At 47.2% G+C, this 23,853-nt stretch overlaps 1 protein-coding gene across 1 annotated transcript in view; it reads left to right on the top strand.

The window, feature by feature from the left end:
- Positions 1–23,853, top strand: part of LOC137635347 (cathepsin L-like) — a gene marked incomplete at its 5' end in the record, with an annotated part of 147,509 nt that overhangs the window by 10,421 nt on the left and 113,235 nt on the right. The window contains 3 exons of the mRNA XM_068367813.1: positions 12,833–12,877; positions 13,333–13,377; positions 16,035–16,079. Of these exons, the coding sequence (XP_068223914.1) occupies positions 12,833–12,877; positions 13,333–13,377; positions 16,035–16,079 (135 nt within the window). The remainder of the gene's footprint in view (positions 1–12,832; positions 12,878–13,332; positions 13,378–16,034; positions 16,080–23,853) is intronic.

The raw sequence follows: 23,853 nt of genomic DNA, 5'->3' as shown, positions 1-23,853 counted from the left end.
CTTAAACCATTTACTTTTTAAGGATCTTTTCGTCTCTTTATGCATGTAAATGGAAATGTGCTTGTTGTTGTTATTGAGATAAGATTCTTAGGTGTGGGGGAGCTGGTCCATGATTGGATAAATTGAAAATGCTAAAGATTCATAAAAGATGTCAACTGTATTTAGGGGTTGTCTCCAATACAGTACATGGTGTGTTTGTTGAAAACTGGACAATCACAAATTGGTTTTGAATGTAATTGATTTGCACTCAGTGCATTCTTGGATGGTGTCATATATATATACCAATGGGTTAAATAATATGACAAATTAGTAAACAGGATGATACAGTAGGTCCTTAATTTACGATAGAGAGCCGTTCCTACACCTTGGTGCAAGTCTAATTTTGACATAAGTAGGACCACACACAAATACAGTGCTTCCATTCTATATAAGCACCAAAGTCACTCAGCTCTGCTAATGCAGTATAGTAAAGTCACACTTTATGACATAGAAACACATACAAACATAACTGGGAGAAAGAAGAAATATGACGAACATAAGTAACAGCCTTTAGATATTGCTCTAGAATTTCTTATTTCTTTGCTCACCTAATGTTCATATTGCTTCATCTCCATAAACTTAATTTAATCAACGTTTATGTGTTAATCATGAGGTCATTGTTTTCAATCTTATGCTGTTAAGAGTAGATAGTTATTTTCTTAGAATCATTATTAAGTGTTTATGTAATGTATTGCAAAGAGTAGTTGTTGAAGGCCAGCATAGTGACTATAGGAATGTAATGTCTGGTGTTCCTCAGGGGAGTGTTCTTGGTCCATTATTTTTGTACTATATATACATGATTTGTGGTTTGTTCTAGAAAACAAGCTAAATGTATATGCAGTTAATTCGCTTCCCTTTGCATCAATGGTATCTCCTGAATGTAAACCTAAGGTTGCTAAATACTTTAATAGAGATTTAGCTAAAATTAATGACTGGTGCAAAGTACAATAATACCCCAGGATATGAAATTAATTCATTCCGTATTGGCTTTTGTATTATGGTATTTTTGTATGAGAAGTCGTGTTTTACATTTAAATCACTGGGTTTATAGCACGCCTCACGAAAACCACATTAAATTTGATGATAAAGCTATAACCACAATGAAATACAGGCAAATTCATTTGAATCATTCAATATCACATAATCATTGAAACCTGTACTGTAAATGAAGTAGTTTTTAGAACATAATGCAATAATGAATGGAAAATAATTCTGTTAGAAAATATGGAACATTAGCTTTCGAGTGAGGCGATGTCCGAAAGCAAAGTTGGCAGCAGAGGAAGAGGACAAATGGTAGAAAACATTAAAAAATGACAGAAAATATGAACTCTTAACTTTATGAAACACATTCACAAATGTCAGAAAATATTAACACTTTACAAAAAATTAACAAATGACCGAAAACAATAATACTGAACTTTAAAAATCATTAACAATGGCAGATAACACTAACACTCAACTTTACAGAAACCTTGAAATTGAATTTCTTTATTCTTTTTGCCTTTCTCTAATTTTTCTATTTATTTTTTACTTTACTTTATGTACTTTCTAAATTTCACCGATTTCTTCTCCTACTTTTCTTTTTTTTTTTTTTTTTTTTTTTTTTTTTTTTGATCACTTTGGCTTACTAATGGCCTCTTTAAAAAATAACGATCCAAGGATCCTTGTCTCTGCCTGCTTTTTAAAATGTTCCTGGAGAGTGACTCAGGCAAATGTCATTACACTGAGGAAGAACATAACCTGTGTGAACCTTTTCGGAGTTGTTCTTTTTTATGAATTCTGCTATTTTATGATAATGAGACAGCGTCTTAATTTCTGCCATTATCAAAGTCTTATCTGTGTCCTCTTCTTTGCCACCAGAGAACTGTTCCTGAACGTTGTTCAGTTGTATGGCCTCCAACTCCTTCAGGTTGTCCATTGCGAGCTCCTCTGTGTGCCTCTCGAGAAGCTCATTAATGTTTCTTCATCAATGACCAGCCCCATGGACCTCCCATATAAACAATTTCTTCAACCTCAGCGTGGGGAGTTGGTTCTGGATTGTCAATGGTATCGGCTTCAGCTAGGCCAGCGTCGAATCCCTTTTAAGTCTCGTGTGGAGACGACATCAGGCCACAGCATCTTTCACAGAGAGTTCAAGGTGCACCTCGAAACCTCCTGCCAAGCTTAATCGATGGTTGTGAGGCATATTGCAATATTGAAATGCTCCTTTCAAAATTCTTGCAGGGTGAGGTTTCTGCTATCTGGGATTTTGTATAGAGCTTCTTGAAGTTTGAAATCACTTGCTGGTCCATGGGCTGGAGGAGAGGGGGGCTGTTAGTGGAAGGTAGAGCACCTTGATAAATGAATATTCCAGAAGGCTATCTTTCTCAAGGCCAGGAGTGTGTGCAGGGACGTTGCCCAACACCAGCAAACATTTCAAAAAGGAGGTACTTCTCTTCCAAATATTTTACAGTTGGGGCAAAACAGGAGTTTACCCACTAGATTGGAAACCATCTCTTTACCCCGGGGGTCACATTAGCCCTCCACATCACCAGAAGCTTCTCTTCGAGTACTTTCTGGGACCTGAAGGCTTGAGGAGTCTCCAAATGATACACCAATAGGGGGTGGACCTTACAATCCTCACTGGCAGTTGCACACAGGGCAAGGGTAAGACTGTCCTTCATAGGATTATGCCTGGGTAGCTTCTTCTCTTTTGCTGTGATGTAGGTCCGATGAGGCATTTTTTCCAGAAAAGCCCAGATTCATCGCAGTTGAAGACTTGCTGGGGACTGTAGCCTTCCTGGGGAGTCAACTTGTTGAATGTCTTAACAAAGGCGTGGGCCGTTATCGTGTCCAAGCTGGCAGCCTCCCCATGCCGCACCACTGAATAAATGCCAGTCTGTCTCTTGAATTTCTCAAAATGCCTGCGTGAACCCTTGAACTCTGTGGGTGCCTGCTGCGATGTCCCTTTTCCTGCGTTGTCTTGAGCCTGAGCTTGCATGGCATCACTAAAAATGGTGCTGGCCTTGTGGCAGATTATCGTTTCGGTGATCATATCTCCAGCAATTTCCTTGTCCTTAATGCAGAGGAGAAGTAGTCCCTCTATCTCATCATGGACGACTCCTACTTGAAAAATAAGTCACGCCGGTTTAAGGTGTTGGTGCTTTTATGGCTTCTTTCTGTCTAAGGATGGTGGCTGTTGTCGACAGATTTCGGCCATACTCCATAGCAATCACACTCAACTGCAGGCCAGGTTCATATATCTTGATTATCTCATGCTTCGTCTCCATTGAAAGCATCCTGTTCATATTTCCTTGAACATCACCAACATTTTTGGGACCCATGTCTAAAGAATTACGAGTTCAATAACACAACTCGAAAATTATACTGTAAGTACGAAAGATAAATCACTTAATACAAATTCAATGTGAACAATAGCGCTGCTTAAACTAAATGATCGAGGAACACCAATACAGTCGTGTATGTATGATGGGAAAGATGTGACCAATAGGAGAGCAGGATCTTCAATGGTAACTAGCACCAGGGTAGGGAGATAACCAATGGGAGAGCAGGACGATGGTGGCAAGTTTATAGTTTAGCTGCGTGTAAATTTAAAAATTATTTTTTGGCGGACAGTCAAATTTCGTTTTGTATCGAGAGGATTTTCGTAATAGGTGAAAAAATATCTTCATATCGTGAGTTTTTCGTATACAGAAACTCTTATATACAGAAGCATTACTGTATGGGGCATGAAGTTGAACGAACCCTAACAACTGTAAGTATGCTTGTAAGTCGGTCGAAGACAGTGACTCCTCAACATCCAAATCTTTGCATTGAAAATGTCTCTTTAACTATATACAACTTCTTTAAAATTTTAGGTGTGATTCTTAATTGCAAATTTACTTTTGAGAAATGCTCTCAGTTTGTCTTCCTCAGTTGTATAAAAAATTTTTCTATTGAGAAAGTCTTTAAAGATTTCCAGTGATTAATCTTTACTGAAGAAAGGTTTTACCTGTAGTTCTTTCGTTCTACATTGTTTTTGAGTATTGGTCTCTTGTCTGGTCTTCAGTTGTTGACTTTGAACTTAATTTTTTAGCCAGTTGAAGAGACTTCCACCCACTGTAGTGTGCTCCTATGAAAAAGACTGTAGTGTTTGTATACAGTATAGAAACAAATCACCAATTCTTAGGTAATTTGTGTAACTTGAATAGAAGATGCCGAATATTCAAGAAGTGATGAAGTTCTCTCTGGTTACGGTTCACTTTTCCTTTGCCTACACATACACCGAATAGTCTGGCCTATCCTTTACAGATTCTCCTCTGTCCTCATACACCTGACAACACTGAGATTACCAAACAATTCTTCTTCACCCAAGGGGTTAACTACTGCAATGTACTGGTTCAGTGGCTACTTTCCTCTTGGTAGGGGCAGCAGAGACACTTTAGCTATGGTAAGCAGCTCTTCTAGGAGGACACTCCAAAATCAAACTATTGTTCTCTAGTCTTGGGTAGTGCCATAGCCTCTGTACCATGGTCTTCCACCGTCTTGGGTTAAAGATCTCTTGCTTGAGGGTACACTTGGACACACTATTCTATTTAATTTTTCTTCTTGTTTGTTAAAGTTTTTATAGCTTATATAGGAAATATTTATTTTAATTTTGTTACTGTTCTTGAAATATTTTATTTTTCCTTGTTTCCTTTCCTCACTGGGCTATTTTCCTTGTTGGGGTCCCTGGGCTTATAGCATCCTGCTTTTTAAACTAGGGTTGTAGCTTAGCAAGTAATAATAATAATAATAATATGGAATAGTGTTTATTGATATTTGATGCACTGCAAATGTTCATTCCTTATTGTGGGCATCTCCTACCCATATGGTATGTGGTTCATCTATCTTGAATTTAGTAGCTAATTGAATTGGGTAAAACAAACTTTGATGTAAGATAGAGATGTCTCTAGGTTAATCCCAAAATGCTGTTAGGACTTGAATTTCGACATCTTTTAGGGCGTCTTATGTCATAATCAAAAGCTACCTCGCTTCCATTTGGTGAGACTTAAGGTTTGATTTAAAAATTATAGAGGTCATTGATTATTGACAGGGAGCCACTCCTTCTGTGGGGAAAGTCTTGAATGTTAAATATTGTCTTTTAGATATTAAACTCTTACTTGTTCCGTAACCAGAATACAAACCACGCTATTTACAATAGGGTTACCTTTTAGCGTAGTTGAAATGGCGAGCCATTAGAATTTAACGAGGGTGTATTACCCCCGCGCTAGTTAGCGGGTGGGTAGGGGAGTGGTAGCTAGCTACCCCTCCTCCCCCTCACACACAGGTGAATACCCACTTTCACTTTTGGCTCGGACTGTGATAGACGTCTCTGTCTTGGTCCTCTCTTGGCAGCCATTGTTTGTTTGTTTTGTCTTTACTTAATCGCTTACTTTTCATTTACTCAATATATATGTAAACATGTTTTCATGTTTGTATATACATTTGAGTATAGAAATAAGTAAGTTTCCTTTTCAGATTTGTGTGTGTAGTGTACGATATCTACGTGGAGGCCTCGGCAGTTAGGCCACCACGGCGTAATTTTATGGGTGGCGATCGAGTTTGACTTATGTCTTTCTCTCTCTCTCTCTTGAGGTCGTTCACCCTTTTACTACGTGTTACTACGCCCTTGTAGCCTAGCTTCCTTTCCGTGTGGGGGGGTTGCTACGCCGTACGTTTGTCTCAATTAGTTATGAATCTAATTGTAGTTGTTTTTTGTTTTTCAGCTTGTAGAACGATTCCTTTCGGGGTTTTCGTTCTTTCTTTAGTGTTCATTCATTTTTAAATTACATAATTACATAGTTACATAATTATAATTGTTATAATTCTGTTTTGGTTACAGCTCTCCTTCCTTGAGTGTAAGTGGTTGTGAGGGCACGTGCCTGTTGTGTAATTCTTGTTCCTTTCCCTCGGGATTCCTCTTCGGAGCCTTCCCGGGGGAATGAATGTGTACTAATATTATTTGTTTTATTTTTTTACAGTTACCGATCTAGTTCGTTTCTGTAATATAGCAACGGTGTGAGCTGTCTGGTTGAGTCCTGGGGATTCGGCTGTTGCTGCCTCCCCCCTTGTTTTTTCGTCAGGGGCGTGTCTCCTTCTACTGGTAGTACTCCCGTGACGACGGACAGCTCTCCAGTTCATTTTAGAACTCTCAGGAGGCTTGCCTCCTTGGGCGGGTAACTTTCCTTCCGAGGGAAGTTTTTCCTGTCCAGGCTTGAGTTTTTCCCCTTTTGGGGGGTTCTTCTCTTGCCTTTTTTTTGTGCGACTATGCTCTTGGTGCTGAGCGGTCGCACCTGCAGTTTCGCTCAAGGGGCTGGGCAACTGCAGGAGCTCCTCTTCGGAGGATTGCTCCTTTTAGGTCACTGGCTGACCAGTCTCTTCCACGAAGTGTTTCTCTTTCGTTCGCGAGAGAGTACACTCATAGAGACTCCTCTTCGGAGGTTTCTTCTGTTGCTGTTGGCCTCCCTCGCCGTAAGGCCCACCGTCCGCCTCGTCGTAAGGGCCTCTCATCTCCCTATAAGGGTGCTTGAGGCGCCTTTTTGGATATCCGTTTGCAGCCTACAACGCCTTGGTGCAGATGGACAGCAGTCTGATATCGTCTTCCGACTGGCAACGGTCTTCCCGACGGACAGCGGTCTTCCGACGGACATCAGTCTCCCGGCGGACAACAATCCCTTCGGGGCAAAGGGTTGCCCCCACGGGGGTTCTTCCCTTGCGTGTCAGGGTTTCCCTGCACGCCCTTCTGCTGTGTTCTCTCCTGCTCCTGCTCAGTGTGAGCACACAGGCGCTCTTCTGCTCATCAGCGCTCTCCTGTTCGTCAGCGCTTTCAAGATGATCATCCCTGCGGTTCCTGTTGATTCCTGTTACGCGCCCTGTGCGCCCACGTTCGCCCTCGCGATCTAGAACTTCGGTTCAGGTCGGGGTCAAGGACTCTTCTTCTTTGCGCAGGCTTCCACGCGTAGCCTTCTGCTCGTCGGCGATCATCAGCTCTTCAGCGATCATCAGCTCGCCAGCGATCATCAGCTCGCCAGAGATCTCCGGATCGCCCACGTGTGTTACAGCCGGCACGCCAACGTTCTCCAACACTTCTGAAGGAACATGGTTCGCCAGCTACTAGCTCACCTGCTGATCGCCATCGCGCGACCCTCAACTGCGGATGCTGATCGCCATCGCGCGACCCTCAACTGCGGATGCTGATCGCCATCGCGCGACCCTCAACTGCGGATGCTGATCGCCATCGCGCGACCCTCAACTGCGGATGCTGATCGCCATCGCGCGACCCTCAACTGCGGATGCTGATCGCCATCGCGCGACCCTCAACTGCGGATGCTGATCGCCATCGCGCGACCCTCAACTGCGGATGCTGATCGCCATCGCGCGACCCTCAACTGCGGATGCTGATCGCCATCGCGCGACCCTCAACTGCGGATGCTGATCGCCATCGCGCGACCCTCAACTGCGGATGCTGATCGCCATCGCGCGACCGCACACCTGCGGATGCTGATCGCCATCGCTCGACCCTGCGCATGCTGATCGCCATCGCGCGACCCTCAACTGCGTATGCTGTTCGCCATCGCGCGATCGCCCACCTGTAGATGCTGTTCGCCATCGCGCGACTGCCGACCTGCGCATGCTGATCGCCATCGCGCGACCCTGGCATGCTGATCGCCATCGCGCGACCCGGCGCATGCTGATCACTGCTCGCGATCGCTCACCTTCGCATACTGCTCGCCAACGCATGATCGCTCACCTGCACATACTGCTCGACCATCGCGTCGGCATAACACAACGCGCCATCGCCAACCTGCGCGTTAGCGCTTACCAGCTCACCACCGATCGCTTGTTGATCCATATAGCCAGCGGTCCTCCTTGCCCACGAGGCAGCGCGTTTCCTAGCCATCGCGCTAACGCTTGCGTTCGCCGCCTCGGACTCGCTCTCATCCACCTGCCCACCCTCACGACCGCTCGCCCTCACGACCGCTCGCCCGTGCGACCGCTCGCCCTCGCAACCGCGCGACCACTCGCCTGCGCGCCCACACGCCCACGTGCCTGCACGTCTACGCTCATGCTCTCCAATGTTCGCCCACGCGCGAACCAACGGTTTTTCCATCGCGCGAACCTACAGTGTTTCTTCGCACAAATGTTGGCTTATTTCTTGCATTATCCATTGCTCGTCTATGGGTTATCGCTCGCCGACCAACAGGAATTTCTGTCGCGCGAGCTCCAGGGCAATTGCGACCACGATTCCCAATGGGGTTTTCGCAGCATGACCAGCCTGGCGAGTTCTTCTGGAGCATATTTCCAGAACACGGCCTCACCCTGTAAACACAGAGCATGGCACTTGCAAGAATAGGAGAAACTTAAGGGAGATCTGAGCAACACTCCTCTATTCCTGAACCTGGGTTAGCCCTTCCCCGTCATTCCCTGGAAGGATTTTTGGCGGGGGGCTTTCCGTTCGAGATTTCTCCATCGGACAAGGGGTGACTGCTTACCTCTTCCTCTGGGAGCTTACCAGGTTCTTTCCCTCCTCGGTTACGGCCTGAGGTTTGGTTCAAGGAAGCTACAGGAAGATCAAGGGTACTTTCCTCCTCTCGAGCTCAGGCACCTTGGCCTTTCGTCGTTAAGTATCTAACTTGCAGACAAGCTCGATGTTGTACCATCTGGACGCGCTGACTGAGGGCTTCCTTCGGGTGTCTCATCTGTGGAGGTCGACGACCTCAGACACCCTTCCATCCTTGAGAAGAGTTTGTTTGTGCACAAGGACAGAGACTTAGACAGCTGCTGTGCGGAGTAAATCGACTTCCGGTTTCACTCCTCCAAGGCGCTTTCTTCCAGACTCTGCAGGGCTCCAGCGCCCTTTTCTTTCAACCACGTCGGCCTAAGTTATCGGCTACGACAACTGGGACAAGGTGTCCAATTGCAGTTTCCTCCTGTCAGGAACAGATGGCACGGGAGACTCCCCCGGGGGGGGCATAATCCTAAAAGGAGTTCACGAACTCTAGGATTGCAGGTTTTTCGGTGGGAGGATGCTTAATGTTACTCATCCGAATGACAGCTTCCCGATGCCCATTCCCGCACAATCTCTGTGATTAGCCAAGGATATCGCGCCTGCCGTCTCTGTCAGCGAATTCAGTGTCTCTGAACCTCTATGCCATAGCGTCAGCAGAGTTGCCCGGTTGGGCAGAATGATCCATACCTTAGGCGAAGGTCTTCCTTAGGATCATCGACGGCTTCACCCTCGGCCCCCTCAGTCGATCCTTTCTTGTAAGGAAGGATCTGAGAGGGGATGTCCATAGTCGACCTCTCAGCCCTGATCAAGTTTGTTCCGGCCAGCGTAGACCAGCAGAATCGATCAGACTGGTAACGAGGCGACAGGACTCCTTAAACCCTGGATCGGAAGGACGGGTACTTTCAGTTTCCATTCCATCCATCTTCCAGGGTGCTCGTCGGATTCAGCCTAGACTGCAAGTATTCCTGCTTATGATGCAGTGTGGCTATCCCGCCGTGGCATAGCAGGTTTGTTTCCCCAGAGAACTCTCCCTGCCTTCCTCTTGGCCGCTCAGGTGCAGGCTTCCGCCTCCTCTGCTGTTTGGAGGGCTGGTCAACTCCGGTAGGCTCAGGTTTCGACCTTCTTCAGCGCCGGGACAAGCTTCCGGATGCTTACCATGAGTGTGGGCTCATGGTATTTTGCTTGGAGCCTTCTCTTCCTCTGCCTCAACATCTGGAGTATCTGGCCATGATATTGAGTCAACGGCCTTACCACGTTGGAAACCCCGCTTCTCGTCCGTCCAGCGAGGTTAAGCAACGTCGGTACTTGGATGGGTGACCACCTGGGGACGCCAGATTCTGTTACCACATCCTCCGAGCCTTCCTTTCGGTTGACTGTGGCAAGACTGAGGAGAGTCGCAGTACCTGTTCTCAGTCAAGCAGAGCTTTCAGCCCTACCTTGGAACGTTTCCTAGTTCTCCTTTCCTCTTTGACCCGTCTATAGTCCGAACGGTCGCCTCAGGATAAGTTCCATGTGGGGCGATCCAAGTTCCGGTGGCTTCAGGCAATGTTTAACCGGACTCCCTGGCCCTATGTGACCAGCGGAACTATTAGACCTGCAATGGGTGTTGACCTATGGAACCTCTTGATGGTAGTGGATATTCTCGTCCTTTCCCCACATTCTTGATGCGGTTCTCGGACTTGTCAAAGGAAAGGGGGGGGGGGGCATGTTCCGGTCTAGGCCTATGGTCAAGACCTGAAGGATACCTCTCCATCATTCAGGCAGGCTTAGGGGCCTTAGTCTGGCCCCTCTTCAGATCCTACAGCTCCTGCCGAGTCGCCCCGTTGCGCGTCGACTTCATTCTAACCAGCAGGGGACACATTTTCACACCTTCACATCTTGCAGTAGAGATACCGGGATGATTGAGATTCTCTCAATACCACCATCGGCCCTCTCATTCCAGGCAGGGGAATGTTTCTCTCAGACTATCCGAGCAGAGCCTCGTAGAGAGAGTGTACCTGGGGGTCTTTGACCTTGGGTAACCAGCAAGTGCTGGTCTGGGGGACCTGATCGCGACAGCTTGGAACCTCAAGCTTCCGCTATTCTTCCCCCCAGTCTCAGACCCCGAGACTCTGGCAAGATGCATTCCGGTGATGGTGGGACAACTTCGACGCCTGCGTCTTCCCTCCTTTTTGTCTGTGGACAATGGGTCTCAACAAGACCAGGTTTTCTGTCAACCTTTCAATGGGAGAGCTCCACTGGGACTATGCGCAGAACGGTTTCTGGACCCTCTGCTTCCCCTGACGGAACTCCCGGGAGAGCTTCTCCCACGGCGCAGACTACTCAAGCAACCACACTGCGACATCTCTCCCGAACCGGGGCGTCGCTTCGGCTTCATGCCTGGAGACACTACGCTTCCTCCTCAAGAAGAGACAACCCGGTACAGTCGCAGTACGGAGGTCGCGTCATCTGCGATAGTCATCCACAGGGGTCTCCCAGGCAAAGTGAAGAGTCTAAGGTGGTTGGTGCCGTGGGAGATATACCTCTTCCCTTGAGGCCTCTTCTCCAGCAATAACGGTCTTATTGCCTTTCGGCGGGAGGAAACTCCTTTCCGCTCTCGGCAATGAAGCCTGTCGCTCAGCCTTTCCCTGACCTTCAGGCTTAAAGGAATAACTTTTTCCTGCCTGCTGGATCTATCCTCGCTCATGCGAAGCTACGATCGTCCCTGCCCTAGTCGGAGGAAGACCTCCAACTTTGAGCATGGCTCGGACTTTTAGTCCTTTAAGAGATCTTCTCAAGACCCTTTTACGACAGGCCTCGGATTGTATTCCGCCTTGGGTCTTCTGCTCACTCTGGCCACGGCCAGTGTGTAAGCAATCTTCTTGGTCTCTTACTACTCCCCCCTTTCTAAGGAAGAGGGGAAGGCAACATTCAGGCTCGCTCCTGAGTTGTTGGCTAGACTCGGAATATGAGGGTCCCGGCCCTTCGGTCCGATTCATTCAAGATTTCGAGTCCATTCTGTGTCTGATGTCCCAAGACCTTCTCTTTCTTGCCAGTAAAGGAATCGAGAGGTTAGCGCTGGGAACAGCTGCAGTTTGTCCTCAGTTGCAGCCGATTTGGGAGCACAAGGAGGACATGGGGGAGAGTCACCAGTATACCTCTTCAGCCCGGACTCAAGGACATTCATCTCGACCTGTCTCCAGACCCTCCCCCGTCACGTCGCCCTACAGCACGATGTTGGATACATCGTAACGTCCTTCGCCTTCGAGTAATACTACTCTGTGACGCAGGTGCTACACGCTGGAGTCTGGAAGCGTCTAATGACCTTCGCAGCCCGCTTCCTGCAGGGCGTGACCCACAGGAGTCTCGATACGTTTTCTATCGCTCTGTGGTGGCTACACAACAGCTGGTCTAACCTCAGGCTCCTTTTTGGACAGGTAGCAGAAGGTTGAGGGCATTGTTATCAGGTTTTAGTCTGCATGAACGAAAGAAGTATGTCTGGCCCTTACTTCTTTCTTCATCATCCCCTCTACGGGGAAGCAGCATCCTGGTCTCTGCATAGCTGACCTCAAACCTCTGCAGGTAAACCATGCTTCCTTGTGTTCCGAGTATCGAGTCAATACTGTCGCGTCCCCCATACCCTGACGAGGTGGTATTGGGAATGTCCTAACCCAGAGTTCCTTCTGGAACTCCAGGTCAACTGCCTAGGACGGGTCACACTTCTTCCTTCACACACAAGCTTACGTAGGCCACACGGTTCCTTGCGGAGCAAGGAACTTGTGAGGTGCAGGGACTCCTTTTCTCGAGTGCGACTCACTCGGATTCCGAGTCCCCGGGTAAAGCCAAAGCCAGTATGGCTGGGGACTTTCCACCCTTCCTAAGGGGGAAGTCACCCTATTGTAAATAGCGTGGTTTGTATTCTGGTTACGGAACAAATGACAAATTCGAAGATAATTTGTATTTTTCCTAACCATACAAACCTTAGCTATTTACACATATTTGCCCGCCAGCCCTGTCCCCCAAGACAAGTCCTACCTCTAAGTGAAAGTGAGTATTCACCTGTGTGTGAGGGGGAGGAGGGGTAGCTAGCTACCACTCCCCTACCCCCCCGCTAACTAGCGCGGGGGTAATACACCCTCGTTAAATTCTAATGGCTCGCCATTTCAGCTACGCTAAAAGGTAACCCTATTGTAAATAGCTAAGGTTTGTATGGTTAGGAAAAATACAAATTATCTTCGAATTTGTCATTTTATGTAATACTCAACCTCTTTATCTTAATTACAGCATCTGCTTGGAGGAGATGATCACGATCGGGTAGCTCATACAAAGGTAAGATGTCCTTAAACCATTTACTGTTTAGGAAGTTTTGTCTCTTTATGCACATAATTGAAAATGTTCTTGTTGTTGTTACAGATAGATAGTTTAACCAGACTATTGAGTTTAACATTCTTAGGTGTGTGGGAGTGGGAAATTTAAAATGTTAAAGATTCATAGTAAATGTCAACTGTATACAGGGCATTTAAGATATAGGAGTCACCAGGGTAATCTTGAAATCCAATTAGCACAGGGAAACTGACTTCTTTTAGGGCGTCTGATGTCATAATTAAATGCAACCTTGCCTTCCATTTGACAAGACTAAGGTTTGATTAAAAATTTAGAGGCCATTGATTATTTGCTTGGGAGTCACCCCTTTTGTGGGGAAAAGTCTTAGATGTTAATTATATCTGTTGTATATTAAACTAATTTATGTAATAACATATTTGATCTTTTTGTCTTGATTACAGCCTCTGCTTGGAGGAGATGATCATGATCGCGTACCTCATACAAAGGTAAGTTGATCTTAAACCATTTACTTTTTAAGGATCTTTTCGTCTCTTTATGCATGTAAATGGAAATGTGCTTGTTGTTGTTATTGAGATAAGATTCTTAGGTGTATGGGAGCTAGTCCATTATTGGATGGATTGGAAATGGTTAAGATTCATAAAAGATGTCAACTGTATTTAGGGTTTGTGTCCGATACAGTACATGGTGTGTTTGTTGAAAACTGGACAATCGCAAAATTGTGTTGATTGAAATTTTTTTACACTGTTTGCATTTTAGGATGGGGTCAAATGGAATATACCCATGGGTCAAATTAGTATGATCAATTTTTAGAGAAGATAATATAGTAGGTCCTAGGTTTACTATAGAGAGCCATTCGAACACCTTGGTGCAAGTTGAATTTTGACATAATTAGGAACACACCAAAATACTATCATGATTCTGACCATCTATTGCATTCAGATCTTCCCTTATGGAACCGTCCTACATGTCGTACCAGGTATGAAGTTTTTTCTAACAGTCTTTTCTTCTCCATCAGAAGGCTCAATACTGCACAGTATTTTAGAAGTTTTATAGAAGCTTTGACCAGATTGTAGAATGATTTTCCTAATCTCGCAGTTCAATTGGTGGAACTTTAGAAGTTCAAACTTTTAGTAAATCCTTTTCTGTTGAGCAGGTAGACATAAGTCTCATTTAATAGGTATGTGATTGATATATTTGAACATTGTTACTGATATTTAAATATTTTATATTTCTTCCTACACTATACAAACTGTGCATTCCTTAGAATTTGAGAGATCAGTGTTAGTTGACGTACAGCCAGGAAACTTTAAACGAGGTATTACCAACCGGCTGGTTATTATCAAGTGGTAGGCTGGAGAAGCAACTGTCCCCCCCCCTGCTTTCTCATACCTATCTCATTTTGAGGATTCATATCTGTTGCATTATTATCCACGGATACAGCATCCTTGGGGACCTTTTTAGCCAGTTGAAGGGACTTCCACCACTTAAGTGTCTCTCTTATGAAAAAGAATGTAGGAATTGTATACAGCATAGGAACAAATCACCAATTCGGAGGTAATTTGTATTTTTCCTAACTATACAAACCTTGAGTTATATATATATATACTTTTACCCACCATCGCTTAACAGCTAGGGGAAAGTCCCAATTGCGATCAAGGTGAGAGAGTGGGGGAAGACGGTGCTTCTTCCCTCTACCTATGGATACCAATCGGTTGGTTGTTGTCACCTTGTTAAAGGTTTTTATGGCTGTACGTCAACTAACGTAGATATTTTCTTCTAAAGAACTACCAGTTTGTATTGTTAGGAAAAGAACAAATTGGCTCCAAATTGTAGGATTTTATACATATTATCTTTACTGTATATAGTTTATTTGATATATCATTATATTCTTACATCACTTTACTACTTTCCCTGTTGGAGCCCTTGGGCTTGTAGAATTCTGTTTTTCTAACGAGAGTTTTAGCTTAACTAGTAAAATTAATAATATAGGTAATAATAGGAGTAGTAATAATAATAATAATAATAAAAAACAGATTTTGACGTAGGAAAAATCTATTTTTGGGTGAGAAAACACTGCGAACAAAGGAATGACTCATCAGATGACGAACGGAGGCACCATAGGGAGAGAGGGTATGTAACGGCTCCTCACTTCCTTCCCTCTAGATGACTAAACTGGGTAAAGTCTGTTTGGGGTGCAGATATCTATGGTTATCTACGGATATGTCCCTGATTATACACGATATCTTCGGATAGTCGTTCTGGGGGTTAGAACCCCATGATACCTGACGGTAATTCTCTTGTAATATCACTCGCAGAAATATTATACAGTAAGAAGATGCCGAAGGGACCTTCCATCAGGACGACATGGCTCGAGCTAAAAAATAATAATAATGATATAGTAATCTTTAATCCACTAATACATAATGAAGCCAACACTTTTCCTTGCCATTTTCTCTTTCCCAAGTATACAGTACTGATTAAAGTTCTTCATGGTTAACCATAGATTTTCAACCATCATGCCTCTTTCCAAACACTTTTCCACTGCAACAACATCCATTTGTGGAAACATCAGAGGATTATGTGTTAAAGGGAGTTACAATTTTGAAGTATAATAGTTCAATGGAAGAGGTCAGGAGGACAGAATGTTGGGTGTGGGCAGTTTGAAAAAGGTATTGGATAGAAGATGCCTGGCATCCAAGAAGTGATGAAGTTCTTGGAATATATGTATGGAATTGTGTATGGGTATTTTGTGCACTGCTAATGTTCATTCCATATTGCGGTATGAAGTGTGGGCATTTCCTGCTGATGTGGCATGTGGTTCATTCATCTGCAATTTAGTAGCTAAATTAGTTTGGTAAAACAAACTGGTGTTTAAGATAGAGGTGTCACAAGGTTATTCCTGAAATGTGGTTAGCACTTGAATTCTAACTTCTTTCAGGGCATCTGAGGTCATAATCAAAAGCTACAACGCATTCCATTTGGCAAAACTAAGGTTTGATTTGAAAATTATAGAGGCCATTGATTTTTTACCCGGGAGCCACCCCTTCTGTGGGGAAAGTCTTGAATGTAAAATATTGTCTATTGAATATTAAATTCTATATTCTATTTTATCTAATGTTCAATCTTTTTCTCTTGATTACAGCATCTGATTGGAGGAGATGATCACGATCGCGTACCTCATACAAAGGTAAGTTGCTCTCAAACCATTTACTCTTTAGGAATTTTTTTTTCTCTTTATGCATGGAATTGAAAGTGTTGAGCAGGTTGACCTAAGTCACATTTAATAGTTGATATGTGATTGATATGTTTTAACATTGTTACTGATCTTTACATATTTCATATTTGTTCTTACACTATATGCAAACAGTACATTCCTGAAAATAGGCGAGAGGAGGAAATCAGTGCTAGCTGATGTACCGATAGGAAACTTTTAACAAGGGTGTCATATACTGCGCAGGTGTTATCCAGTGGTAGGGTAGAAAAGCAACCTCCCTCCCCTTGCTCTCTCATACCTTTCTAACTTTGAAGATGCATATCTTGCATTATCATCCTCAGATACTGCATCCTTGGGGAACTCCTTAGCCAGTTGAAGGGACTTCCACCCACAGTAGTGTGTCTCCTATGAAAAAGAATGTAGAGTTTGTATACAGCATAGGAGCAAATCACCAATTCAAAAGTAATTTGTACGTTTCCTAACTATACAAACCTGTAGTTCTTTATACTGTACATGCTTTTACCCACCATCACTTAACCACTAGGGGAAAATCCCAACTGTGATCAAAGTGAGAAAAGTGAGTGAGTGGGGGGAGGGACCCAGTGCTTCTTCCCGTTACCAATTGATACCAAGTTGCTGGTTGTTGAAAGTTTTTATGGCTATATGTCAAGTAACATAGATCATTGTATAGTTAAGAGCCCTTGAGCTTGTCGAATTCTATTTTTCTAACCAAGGTTTGTTCCGTAACCGAAATACAAACCACGCTATTTACACGGGGTATTACTTTCGCCGTAGCTGAAATGACGAGCCATTAGATTTTTAACGAGGGTTAACTACCCTCTCGCTAGCTAGCAAGGGGGTAGGGGAGGGGTAGCTAGCTACCCCTCCCCCCTCACACACCGGTGAACTGATTCACTTCGCTTTTGGCTCGGACGGTGGACAGACGTGTCTGTTCCCACCCTCGCATGGCAGCCATTAATGTTTTGTTTTTACTTAATTACTTACTTTTCTTATACTTAATATATATATAAACATTCTTATGTTTATGTATATATTTGAGTATAGAAATACAGTAAGTTTCCCTTTCAGTGTTTGTGCTGTGTGTGTGTAGTGTACGACAACATCTCCGTGTAGTTCCAGGCCACCACGGTGACTTTTCATGGGTCGCGATCTCTCCCTTGGTCCTTCGGTCGTTCCTTCGGCTTCCAATTCTCAGGCGCCGTGGGGAATCGTCATTGCTGGACTTTATTTATTAATCTGTTTCTCCGCTGCTCCTCCTTCCCTACGGGGAACTTGGTCTATCAGCATAGGGAACATGGGAGTTTAGTTTGACTATGGTCTCTCTCTCTCTCTCCTTGAGGTCGTTCACCCTTTTTATTTCTACTACGTATTACGGTAGCTTCCTTCCCGTTGCGGGTTGAGTTGCTACTCCGTTTATTTTGTCTCAATTATTTTTAATGGAATCTAATTGTATTTGTTAACTTTTCTGCTTCTGTGTAGAACGCTTCCCTTCGGGGTTCATTCGTTCTTCTATTAGTGAACATTCTTAGATGAATTACATAATTATAATTGTTATAATTCTGTTTTTGTTACAGTTCTCCGCCTTCCCCCCCTTCCCTCCCTCGGGGTTCCTCTTCGGAGTTCCCCCGAGGGAATGAATGTTAACTAATTATTTATTTTATTTTCACAGTTAACGATCTAGTTTTTCGTTTGCCTAATGTGCCAACGAAGCAGAGCTGTCCTTTTTGGGCCTGGGGAGTCTGCAGTTGCTGCCTCCTCTCTAGGCCTTCGTCATGGGCGTGTTCCCTTCTCCTAGAAGTTCTACCGTGACAACTGTCAGCTCCTTAGTTCATCTTAGAACGCTCAGGAGGATCGCCTCCATGGGTGGGTAACTTCCCTTCTGAGGGAGGTTCCCTTCCCAGGTTTGAGTTTTTTCCCCTTCAAGGGGGGGAACTTCTCTTACCTTTTCAATTTCCTGCTCTTGGTGCTGAGCGGACGCTTTTGTAACCATGCTCAAGGGGCTGAGCGGTTGCAAGGCCAGACCATGGAATTCATACGACTTGGCTCTTGGTGCTGAGCGGTTGCACTTGCAACTACGCCCAAGGTGCTGAGCAGCTGCAGGAGCTCCTTTTCGGAGGATTACTCTTTATAGGTCAGCTTGCTGATACAATGGCCCTAAGGGGTGCCATCATCAGGTCTTCTTGTCTCTGCTACGAAGTGTTCACCTCTCTCGTTCGCGAGAGAGGATACTCATAGGGACTCCTCTTCGGAGGACTCCCCCCTGCTGTTGTTGCTGATGTTGCTGAAGGCTCAGTTCCCCCCTCCGAACATCCTTTGAGGGGGCAGCTGAGTCCAACGGGCTCTCCTGCGAGTGCTTCTCCCCCTCGGGGCAGTTCACTAACAGAGACTCCTCTTCGGAGGACTGATGATGGTGCTCCTGTCCGTGGTCGTCTTCATCTTCACCTCCGACGTTCCTCACAGAGGATCCTCCTCGACGAGAACAGACCGTTGCAGCTGCTTCGCTGACCTTTCGGCAGATCGTTCGCGATCTCCGACACCTGCCAGACCTTCTTGTCTTCCATCTCCATTCCTGGACGCAGATGCGCAGTGGGCACCAACGCACCCCGTTTTCCAACGGGCACCGGTCCCTTCGGGGCTAAGGGCTTACCTCACAATGTGAGTAAGTCCCTTAAGTGCCAGGTTTTTACCTGTGCAACCTCGTTCTCCCGCGCGCTCGCGCGAACGCTCTCCTGCTGTGAACCAGACTTCTGCTGAATCAACACTCCAGCAATCTCCTGTAGCCGAGTCTCGCTGTAGATCTCCTGATCGCCAGCGCTCACCTGCGCTTCTGAGACCTTCTGTGCGCCAGTACTCTTCAGCTCGCTAGCGCACATCTGAGCGCCCTTTCCTGTTACGTGCCATGTGTGTCAACGGTCTCCTGAACGCCCACGATCGCCTGCTCGCCAGCGCACATCTGCGCACCCTTTTCTGATGTGCGCAATGCTCGCCAACGTTCACCCACGCGCCCACGATCTCCGGATCTGGATGCAGGCAAGGAGATTATTCCTTCGCTGACCTCCCACGTCCTCCTGCTCGCCAGCGCACATCTGCGCGCCCTTTCCTGCTACGTGCCATGTGTGCCAACGGTCTCCTAAACGCCCACGATCGCCTGCTCGCCAGCGCACATCTGCGCGCCCTTTCCTGATGTGTGCAATTTAGGTCTCCTACGCGCCCACGCGTTAACTCTCCTGTACGCGATCGGTCGCTACGCGCCATCGCTCGCCAACGCGCCATCGCTCGCCAACGCGCCATCGCCCGCCAACGAGCCATTGCTCGCCAAAACGCGCCATCGCTCGCCTTACGCGCCATCGGTCGCCACGCGCCATCGGTCGCCACGCGCCATCGGTCGCCACGCGCCATCGGTCTCCCGGCCGCCAGCGCTCACCCTTACAACCGTGCTCACCCTCACCTGCGCGCCCGCGCTTTCATCTCCGCACCCACGTTCGCCCGCACGCGAACCAACGATTTTACCATCGCGCAAGCGCCAGTTCGATTTCGATCGCGATTCCCGTCGGGTTTCGCAACACGGGCAACCTGGCGAGTCTTCTGGAGCGCGTACTTCCAGATCATCGTCGTCATGATCTCCACCCCGTAAACGCAGAGCAGCGCATGTGCAGGAACAGGAAGAATCTTCAGAGAGGTCTGGGCAACATTCTTTTCCTTCTTTTCGGGCAGGCCCCATCATCTCTACTCCTCAGGATCACCCGATCCCCTTCCCTCCAGCGGGAGTCGCTGACACTGCGTCTGTCAGCCGTCAGCAGAGGAGGTACTTCGAGATTATGGGGGAGCCTGGTTTAGCTCTGCCTCCACTATTCCGTGGAAGGGCTTACCAGGTAAATTTCTCTCGAGAAACTCTCCGCCCGGCAGGTGACCTTCTCGGCTTCGGAGATCTGAAGCCAGGAGAAGGCCGCAAAGTGTGCCGTGCAAGCCACTTCATGGCTGGTCGTCTGGCTTGGATCTGTGGGCATCCTGTTGCGATCCGAGGACTTGTCCAAGGAGAGCACTAGTAAGGCCATGGAAACTTTCCCCCTCTCGGGCACGAGCATCATCGATTTCCGGCTCACCAAGTTTCGAACTTGTGGGCAAACTCGATGTTGAAGCATTGAGATGCAGTGACCGAGAGGTTCCTCTCGAAAGTCCCAACCGTGGATGTCGGCAAGCTCAGACACACTTCCATCCTTAGAAAGAGCTTGTTTGAGCCCAAGGACGTGGGACGGACAGCTGAGAGGTGGAGGAAATCGAATCACGATTCGCTCCTCCAAAAAGCGCTTACATCCAGACCCTACAAGCCTCCAGCGCCTCAACAACAACAGCCTCGTCAGCCTAGGACATCGGAACCGGCTCCAGCAGCAAAGACAAGGTGTCTAAACAGCAGCCCCCTCCTGTCAGGGACAAGAAGGACGGGAAGTCCTCCTGGGGAGGCAATAATTCTAGAGGGAGCGGCCGAGGCCGCAAACGCTAGGATTGGCACCCCCCCTGTATGTCCCCCAGTGGGGGGATGCCTAAAGTTGCGCGTTCAGGTGGCAGCAACTCGGGGCCGATTCCTGCACGATCTCCGTGATCAGCCAAGGATATCGCGTCCCGTTCATAACATCTCTACCTCCCCTGACAACGAATCCAGTGTCGCTGAGCTCCTATGCCATGGGATCGGCAAAGGGTCTAGCCCTTCGGGCAGAATTCGAGACCATGCTCTAGAAGGATGCTCTCCAAAAGGTCATCGACGGCTCCCCCCGGCTTCTTCAGTCGACTCTTTCTTGTAAAGAAGGCTTCTGAAGGCTGGAGACCCGTCATTAGCTCTGAACAAGTTTGTCGAACAAACTTCGTTCAGCGTGGAGCAGCAGAGTCGATCAGACTGGTAGTGAGACCACAAGACTTCAGGTGCACACTGGATCTGAAGGTCGGGTACTTCCAGATCCCAATACATCCGTCTTCCAGGAAGTACTTGAAATTCAGCCTAGACAACAATATCTACCAGTTCAAGGTGCTGTGTTTCGATCTCTCCGCAGCACTGCAGGTGTTCACCAGAATGTTCACCGTGATATCTTCGTGGCCACACAGGATCAGCATCCGTCTCCTTCGCTATCTGGACGACTGGCTAACCCCGGCAGTCTCGGACTCGACCCTTCTTCGACACCGAGACAAGCCTCTGGGACTTTGCCAAGATCTAGGGATCATGGTAAATCTCGAGAATTCTTCTCTGCTGCCATCCCAACAACTGGGATATTTAGGCATGATATTAGACACCAGTCTCCACAAAGCCTTCCCATAAGACGACAGGATAGCAAGGCTGACGAGTGTCGCAGAACCTTTCCTCAGACGAGGAGAGCTTCCAGCCCAATCTTGGTTAAATCTCCTAGGTCACCTTTCCTCCTTGACCCGTCTAGTTCCAAACGGCCGCCTCAGGATGAGATCCCTGCAATGGCGGCTCAAGTCCCGGTGGAACCAAGGCAACGATTCCCCGGACACTCTGGTCCCTATGGGACCTGCGGAACGAATGGACCCGCAGTGGTGGTTGACCTACGGGAACCTTTGAAAGGGAGTGGATCTTCAACTCCTTCCCCTGCATTCGATAAGAGGGGGGGGGGGCACGTTCTGAACCAAAGGATCTCAGGCCTATGGTCAGAATCAGAAAGGTACATCCACACCAATCTGCTAGGAATGAAGGCCGTATATCTGGCCCTTCAACAGTTCCAACAAACCCTGGCGGGTCACTCTGTGAGCGACAACACCACGGTAGTGGCTTATATCAACAAGCAGAGAGGTACCTTTTCATAACAGCTTCCCATCTTGCAGTAGAGATACTGAGATGAACTGAAATCCACTCAATACCACAATCGGCACGCTTCATTCCGGGCAAAGGAATGTGCTCTCCGACAGTCTGAGCAGAGCCTCACAGATAGTGAGTACCGCTTTGGACCCTCTAGTAGCCAACAAAGTCCTGCCTTTGTGGACCTGTTCGTGACAGCCTTGAACTTCAAGCTGCCGCCGTACTACTCCCTAGTCCCGGACCCCAAGGCACTCTGGCAAGATGCCTTCCTACAACGGTGGGACAACATCGACGTCTACGCCTTCCCACCGTTCTGTCAGGTGAGAAGGGTGCTCAACAAGACCAGACTATCGGTCAACCTGTCGATGACTGATAGCTCCGCTACGGCATTATGCAGAGTGGTTCCCGGACCTTCTGCGTCCCCTGACGGAACTCACGAGAGAGCTTCCCCCACGACACGAGCTACTCAAGCAACCACACTGCAACATCTACCACAAAGCCGTAGCATCGCTTCGGCTTCACGCCTGGAGACTATCCAGCATCCCCTCACAGAACGAGGCATTCCGCAACAAGTTGCGGAGTGGATGTCTCGACACCACAAAAGTCATCCGCAGGGGTCTACCAGGCGAAGTGGAGAGTCTTCTGTGGTTGGTGTCGTGGGAGAGGTATCTCTCCCCTTGATGCCACTATTCCAGCAATAGCGGAATTATTGTCTACCTGCGGGAGGAAATGCGCCTTTCGCTCTCGGCGGTGAAAGCCTATTGCTCAGCCTTAAGCCTGGCCCTGCTGGCTGAAAGGAATAGACATTTCCTCCTCGCTAGATCTTTCTTCGCTCATACGAAGCTACGAACTTACCTGCCCCCAGTCGGAAGTGAGACCTCCTCCATGGAACATGGTTCGGGTTCTTAGGGCTCTTAAGAGACCTCCTTGCAAACCATTACGCCAGGCTTCTGATCGTCACCTGACTTGGAAGACAGTGCCCCTGCTCGCTCTGGCCTCGGCCAAGCGTGCCAGCAAACTTCATGGTCTCTCGTACGACGTCGCCCATTCAAGAGGAGAGGAGGAGGTACCGTTCAGGTTCATCCCTGAGTTGGTTACTAGACTCAAAATCTTGGAGCCCGGACCCTGGGTTCGACTCCTTCAGGATTTCGAGTCTCCGTTCTGTAACAGATGACCTAGACCATCTCCTACTATGCCCAGTAAGGAGTCGGAGGTGTTATCTTAAAGAACAGCTGCAGTTCGTCCTCACATGCAAGCCCTGTTTGGGAACACAGGAAGGACGAAGAGGAGGGTCACCAAGAATACCTTTTCAGCCTGGATTCGAAGGGTCATCCATCACGCCCTGAATCCAGACCCTCCTCCGTCACGTCGCCTTAGAGCACACGACGTCAGAGGCATCGCAACATCCCTGGCCTTCAAGAGGAACTACTCTGTGATGCAGGTGCTACAAGCTGGAGTCTGGAAGCGTCAAACGACCTTCACAGCCCACTACCTGCAGGACGTGACCCACAGGAGCTTCGATACGTTTTTTATCGGCCCTGTGGTGGCTACACAACAGCTGGTCTAACCTGAGGCTCCTTAATGGACAGGTAGCAGAAGGTTGAGGGCATTGTTACCCGGTTTTAGACTGCATGAATGAAAGAAGTATGTCTGGCCCTTACTTCTTTCTTCATCCTCCCCTCTCTTGGGGAAAGCAGCATCCTGGGTTCTCTGCATAGCTGACCTCGAACCTCTGCAGGTAAACCATACTTCCTTGTGTTCCTAGTATTAAGATAATACTGTCGCGGCCCCCATACCCTGACGAGGTGGTATTGGGAACGTCCTAGCCTAGGATTCCATCTAAGGGACTTCAGGTCAACTTCCTAGGACAAGTCACACTTCTTTCCTTCACACACAAGCTTACGTAGGCCGCACGTTCCT

This window comes from Palaemon carinicauda, unplaced genomic scaffold (assembly GCF_036898095.1).
Source record: "Palaemon carinicauda isolate YSFRI2023 unplaced genomic scaffold, ASM3689809v2 scaffold115, whole genome shotgun sequence".
Lineage (NCBI taxonomy): Eukaryota > Metazoa > Arthropoda > Malacostraca > Decapoda > Palaemonidae > Palaemon > Palaemon carinicauda.
The sequence above is the reverse complement of the archived record's forward strand: the minus strand, read 5'-3'. Positions and strand labels throughout refer to the sequence as shown.